The sequence below is a fragment of the Lampris incognitus genome, chromosome 12 (genome assembly GCF_029633865.1).
Source record: "Lampris incognitus isolate fLamInc1 chromosome 12, fLamInc1.hap2, whole genome shotgun sequence".
NCBI classification, from domain to species: Eukaryota; Metazoa; Chordata; class Actinopteri; order Lampriformes; family Lampridae; genus Lampris; species Lampris incognitus.
In genome coordinates this window covers 33,268,110-33,273,770 of record NC_079222.1, presented here as the reverse complement: position 1 = coordinate 33,273,770, position 5,661 = coordinate 33,268,110, and the positions used below count along the sequence as shown (strand labels likewise).

Here is a 5,661-nt window from a genome sequence, read left to right as displayed (position 1 = left end):
CCACCAATAATCCTATTAGTGCTGCGTCTGCATTGTGTTGAGTCTGGTTGTGTTTCCCTGTTGGGCTCTGCAGTACCAGGTAGGATTACAACCACTTACATGGTCTGAGTTATAACATGAAGTTAAGCCAGTGTGCTTCCATGCAAGTGTTGGTGCACCGCTTCCGGTGTGGGAAGCTGACAGGGTGAATTCATGTTTGAAGTGACCTCACCGTGTACCGTCCATGCAGTGTCTTTGTCCACGTCTGTCCACGTCTTTGTTTGATGGCTGGGAGAGCTGGTGCTGGATCAGCTGGGAGAGCTTGGTCTGCTGCATCCTGTGGGCCCAGGGACCACGGCCCTGGCCGGAGCTGCACCCGAAGAGGTAACACCAAGGGTGGTCTGACAGGACGCAGAAGCGGGGCAGGCTAAGCTAACTGCTAGCCCATGCAGACCGGCAGTTCCGACAGTCATCAAGCGTTCGTTCACTCGGACAGTGATTTATATACAAAAATGTGTGTGTGTGTGTGTGTGTGTGTGTGTGTGTGTGTGTGTGTGTGTGTGTGTGTGTGTGTGTGTGTGTGTGTGTGTGTGTGTGTGTGTGTGTGTGTGTTCTTGCAGTTTTTAGATATGTGTTTGTGTTGCACTGCTGTGGGCTGGGGGAAACGATATTTTGTTTCATTTCCTGTACACAAGCACATGGGATGACCCAGTGTTCCTGATTCCTGGTATGTTGTGCAAGTGTTGGGCGGCACGGTGGCCCGGTGGTTAGCACTGTTGCCTCACAATAAGAAGGTCCTGGGTTCGAACCCCAGGCCATCCCGGGCCCTTTCTGTGTGGAGTTTGCATGTTCTCCCCGGTTCTGCGTGGGTTTCCTCCGACTATCAAAAACACATGCATGTTGGAGTTAATACTCCTTTCTGTGCCCCTGAGCAAGGCAGTAGGAAGAAATAACTGGAGTTGGTCCCCGGGCGCTGCACGGCGGGTGCACACTGCTCCTAGCTACACACCTAGGATGGGTTAAATGCAAAGTGAATTTCACTGTATGTATGTAGAAATGACAAATATTCTATTCTGTATGTACACATTTGTGTGTGAAGTATGCGTCACTTTGTCATAATATCCATTATTTCCTTTCTAATGGATGTGGCACACATGAAATAAACACATCTACATCAAGAGTGCACATCGTGGCTTAAATCCCCGCAGTTTACAGAACAACACATCTGACATTTGTTGAGAAAAAGTTTTACTGTTTTATTTTCCATAGTCACACAATGCACTGCAACCACAACACTCCCTTGAGAGAGAGAGACAATGAACGGGTAGATGAAAGTGTGATAGTTGAAGAAGACAAGAACAAATGAAGGAAACAAGCCCCGGAATCCTCCTCTTATAGTTCACTATCTCTCGATTTTCTCTCACCGCAATCTTGCACTCTGATCAAACCTCTAAACTCTCACAAATGGGGCTTGCACGGTGAACTGTCTCTCAAGAATCCCGGTCATCTTCACTACCCGAGCTCCACGAACTTTTCCTCTCTTCTGTTCACCCTTCATTGTCAGTCTCACGTTCTGTCAGGCTGACGAGCACTCTCATTCTCTCCTTCTTGCTCTCAAGGCTCCAAGACTGCAGCTAGCAGGCTCCCGCGCTCTTCTCGCTCTTCAACCTTCCCTCTTTCCTTAGCAAGCCCCGGACTGCAGAACAGGCTGGAACTCTCCGCCCATGCAGATCTCCGCTTGCTTCTGCCGAACGGCGCGCTGGATGGCAGGGGGCAGGCCGCGGGGGTTTCTGGAGAAGACCAGGGCATATCCGTCGTCGCAGCTCCCGTCATCCTTCAGCGTGCGGCAGGCGTACGTGATGGCATAGTTGTCATAGTCTGTGTCAATCACCCAGTAGTTGTCACCTGGGTGGAGAGCAGGGAACAGTTATGGGAGCGTTAAAATATATATTTGTCTATGGTGTATAATCTTATATTTGCGGGATTTAAACATACATCGTCGTTTTCTATGCATTAGTGTCATTAGGTTTCTGTGGCCTGCATTTAATTGTGTGTGTGTGTGTGTGTGTGTGTGTGTGTGTGTGTGTGTGTGTGTGCAGAACTGACCTCCACTGGACAGGTAGCTAGCCAGACCCTGGTAGTTCATAAACATCTTGCCCGGTGTGGCAGGGTCTGGAACAGTATACTGGGCAGCCATGTCCGCACACACAACCCAGAAGCTGGAAAATAATGACACAAATGTAAGAAGAACAACTACCCTGTTACTTGCTCTTAGCCTTTATTGTATTCACTCATTAAAACAAACAAAAAAAAACTCTCTTTCTTGCGCTTTTACTTTAGCGCTGGTTTTACTCTTAGATGCTTGTTTAGAGAGAAGACGCACTTGTGACCTCTGATGACTAGTAGTTCGCCTGATTTCCTATGTTAGCCGTAAAGTAAAATGAAGGAATGAAAACTGGTGACATTAAGATGCCCTTCCCTTTTCAAATGCTTGAACTAAAACCTCTGTTGTTTACTCTCTTTGGAGTAAAAAATGTCCCATCTCATCTCATCTCATCTCATCTCATCTCATCTCATCTCATCTCATCTCATCTCATCTCATCTCATCTCATCTCATCCCATCCCATCCCATCCCATCCCATCCCATCCCATCCCATCCCATCTCATCTCATCTCATCTCATCTCATCTCATCTCATCTCATCTCATCTCATCTCATCTCATCTCATCTCATCTCATCTCATCTCATCTCATCTCATCTCATCTCATCTCATCCCATCCCATCTCATCTCATCTCATCTCATCTCATCTCATCTCATCTCATCTCATCTCATCTCATCTCATCTCATCTCATCTCATCTCATCTCATCTTCTCCGGGGTCGGGTCACAGTGGCAGTAAGCTAAGTAGGGCACTCCAGACGTCCTTCTTCCCAGCTGCTCCTCAGGGATCCCAAGGCGTTCCCATGCCAGATTGGACATGTAGTCACTCCAGTGAGTTCTGGGTCTACCCCGGGGTCTCCTCCCAGTTGGATGTGCACAGAAACCTCCAAAGGGAGGCGCCTAATCAGACGCCTGAACCACCTCAACTGGCTCCTTTCAACACGAAGGAGCAGTGGCTCTACTCTGAGCAGTAGGGCAGGGAAAAAATTCCCAGTCTCTCCAAATATGCCTAGCATATACATTGTCCCACTATCTCTAAATGTACAATGAACTACTCCACAGATTGGGATGACTGAGAAAAGGAATCCAGAATGTCATCATTAAGATATACTACTGGCATGTTTTAGATGTATTTTCCACTCAGAAAATGTGATGGTGTAAGCCTCAAAAGAATCCATCTACAATGTGTCTCTTTGAACCTTTCATTTTATACAGCATTTGGGGCCTTACTTGCCTTAGGTTAGCCACTTGAAGGTTCTTGTGTGCTCTGGGATAGACTTGAACATTGCATTCCTGTGTAAAAACCTACTTCTGCAGCCCACATTAGCATCTAATCCTCTTGTATGCCATGGAAAACCTCACTTGGTGTTAATGGTGTTCAGGCAGTGCTTCAGGAAAATCGGTGTTGTCGTAACTCTCGATGTGGACCTCAGATCCGTTGGTTTCAAATGTTTAGAGCCTCTTTCTGCACCCTCTGAGACTATCTTTCTTACTTCTGATCCTGTGATGTAAACATGTATATTTGGCCCTTACCTACCTTATCTAATCTTATAGAGCGTGTAGAACAGCCCTATGCCCTGACTGGACCTTTGCCCTAAAGGGCAGATAGGGCAGCAAATGCAACATGACATCATTCATTATGATCCCTGTAGGAGGTACCAGAAATTGGTAGGAAGGTGGAAGGTTCTTCCCTCTCATTTGTTTAAGGTTGACAAATCACCAGCTGGCCAAGGGGACCTCAGGCATCCTTACCCGAAAAGAGTGACCCGTCCCTTGGAGGAAGCTGTCATGGTGCCGTCGTCATCAAGGGTGTACTCAGCTGAGATGTTGTCCTGCAGGAAGAGGCCTTCTGGGTCCTTCTTCTGAAGAGCATACCACTTCCCTGCATACTGAAATGACAGTGATGAAAGTAAAGAGGACGTCAGAAATGGATTTTCACATTTCAGTAATCAGGAATCAGGAACCAGGAACAATTTATTGTCATTTCAATTGTGTACCTGTGTACACAAAAGAAACGAAATTTCATTTCTCCCAGCCTACAGCAGTGCAACAAAAACGATAAAAACACATATCCAAAATTTCCCAAAACGACTCCACCAAAATCATACAAAAAACAGAGAGAACAAAGCAAAAAAACAAAACAAAACACACAAACAGTTAACACAGACAGACAGACAGACAGACAGATAGACAGACAGACAGACAGATAGATAGATAGATAGATAGATAGATAGATAGATAGATAGATAGATAGATAGATAGATAGACAGACAGACAACTGTACATTAACAGAAGAATTTATAGGTTCAGTGAGTTTAATGTCACCATTAGTGTGTGTGTGTGTGTGTGTGTGTGTGTGTGTGTGTGTGTCCACATGCTGATGTGTGTTTGTGTTAGCTGTGTGAGTTGTGTCACTCACCCTCTTGGGGTCGAAGTCCTCTTTGACGGTGAAGCTGTCCACAACACAGGAAGCAGACAGACAGCGCTCTGCACAGGACAGCAAGACCAGCAGCAGGGACAGTTTGGAGAGTCCCATTCTGAATGTAGACACAGATGCAACACTTCCTTAACTGTTACCGCTGCATACACTGTTCTAACTTCACGTGTTATTGCACCGGACACAAGTGAGCAGGACAGGGGAACCGAGTCATTGAACTGCCTTATTTTATAAACCAGGGGCAACTACAGTATATACTGACTACATAGAAAAATATACCCTTTTAACTTGATCCTAAGCTCAAGATGAGGACACTTAGGAATATGATGTGTTAGGCAGTATATCCGCTCCACAGTTTGGGATGACTGAGGAAACGATGCAAAGGTGTGACTGCAACAGTTGCATTGAATTTTAATCACAGCACTTGGATACAGAATGCAGTCTTGAAGAGACCACAGTTAGCAAACCTATGGTGTGTATTCCCCACTTGCTGCAATGTGAAATTATTCAACATGTAATTCTGTCCCTAAACTTCTCGTCAGCAACTCCTTCTACTTAACAACTAAAGATGATCTGCAGTTTTATTATTATTATTATTATTATTATTATTATTATTATTATTATTATTATACTATTATCTGACCCTTAGTGCATTGCACATTTCCGTAAACCCTGCCTAAATCTGTCTCCGGGAACATGATGAAAACCATAAATTGCACCGTCTACTAAAATACAACTATATTTTTATCATAATTTTGTTTTTTTTAATTCATCTTGGGGAAATTTCAGCGTCTTACCTGTGTGTGCAGCTTTGAGTCCAAACAGCAACTGAGCTGAATCTCTTGTTTGGTTGGCCACCAGATTTGGTGTGTTGTGTGTGTGGGTGTGTGTGTGAAACTGCCTTTATATAGACACCCCACAGACAAGCTTATGGCTGAAATCATTGCTTGGACCTAACTAAGGTGCTTAGATCTAGAGTTAATCCTGTTGGGTTGAAATCCTTACTGTAATCTGGCTTCAAACCCGCCCAAGAATTGCGGTAAAAACAGTTGGGCCTTTACGTAACTGTGAGATTGCAAACACAGC

At 45.1% G+C, this 5,661-nt stretch overlaps 1 protein-coding gene across 1 annotated transcript; it reads right to left on the bottom strand.

The window, feature by feature from the left end:
• Positions 1-1,654: 1,654 nt before the first annotated feature.
• rbp4l (retinol binding protein 4, like) lies at positions 1,655-5,413 on the bottom strand. The gene is made up of 5 exons (XM_056291000.1): positions 5,373-5,413; positions 4,558-4,675; positions 3,891-4,027; positions 2,086-2,198; positions 1,655-1,884 (listed from the first exon to the last, which is right to left on the bottom strand). The coding sequence occupies exons 2-5, from the start codon at positions 4,672-4,674 to the stop codon at positions 1,661-1,663; spliced, it is 591 nt and encodes a 196-aa protein (XP_056146975.1). The 5' UTR covers position 4,675; positions 5,373-5,413; the 3' UTR covers positions 1,655-1,660.
• Positions 5,414-5,661: the final 248 nt, after the last annotated feature.

Excerpts from the sequence above, each read along its gene's own strand:
- rbp4l (XM_056291000.1), bottom strand. The coding sequence starts at position 4,674 with ATGGGACTCTCCAAACTGTCCCTGCTGCTGGTCTTGCTGTCCTGTGCA. Across the intron at positions 4,028-4,557 it reads AGGACTTCGACCCCAAGAGG|TATGCAGGGAAGTGGTATGC; the intron begins GTGAGTGACACA and ends CTGTCATTTCAG. Across the intron at positions 1,885-2,085 it reads TAGCTACCTGTCCAGTGGAG|GTGACAACTACTGGGTGATT; the intron begins GTCAGTTCTGCA and ends CTCTCCACCCAG.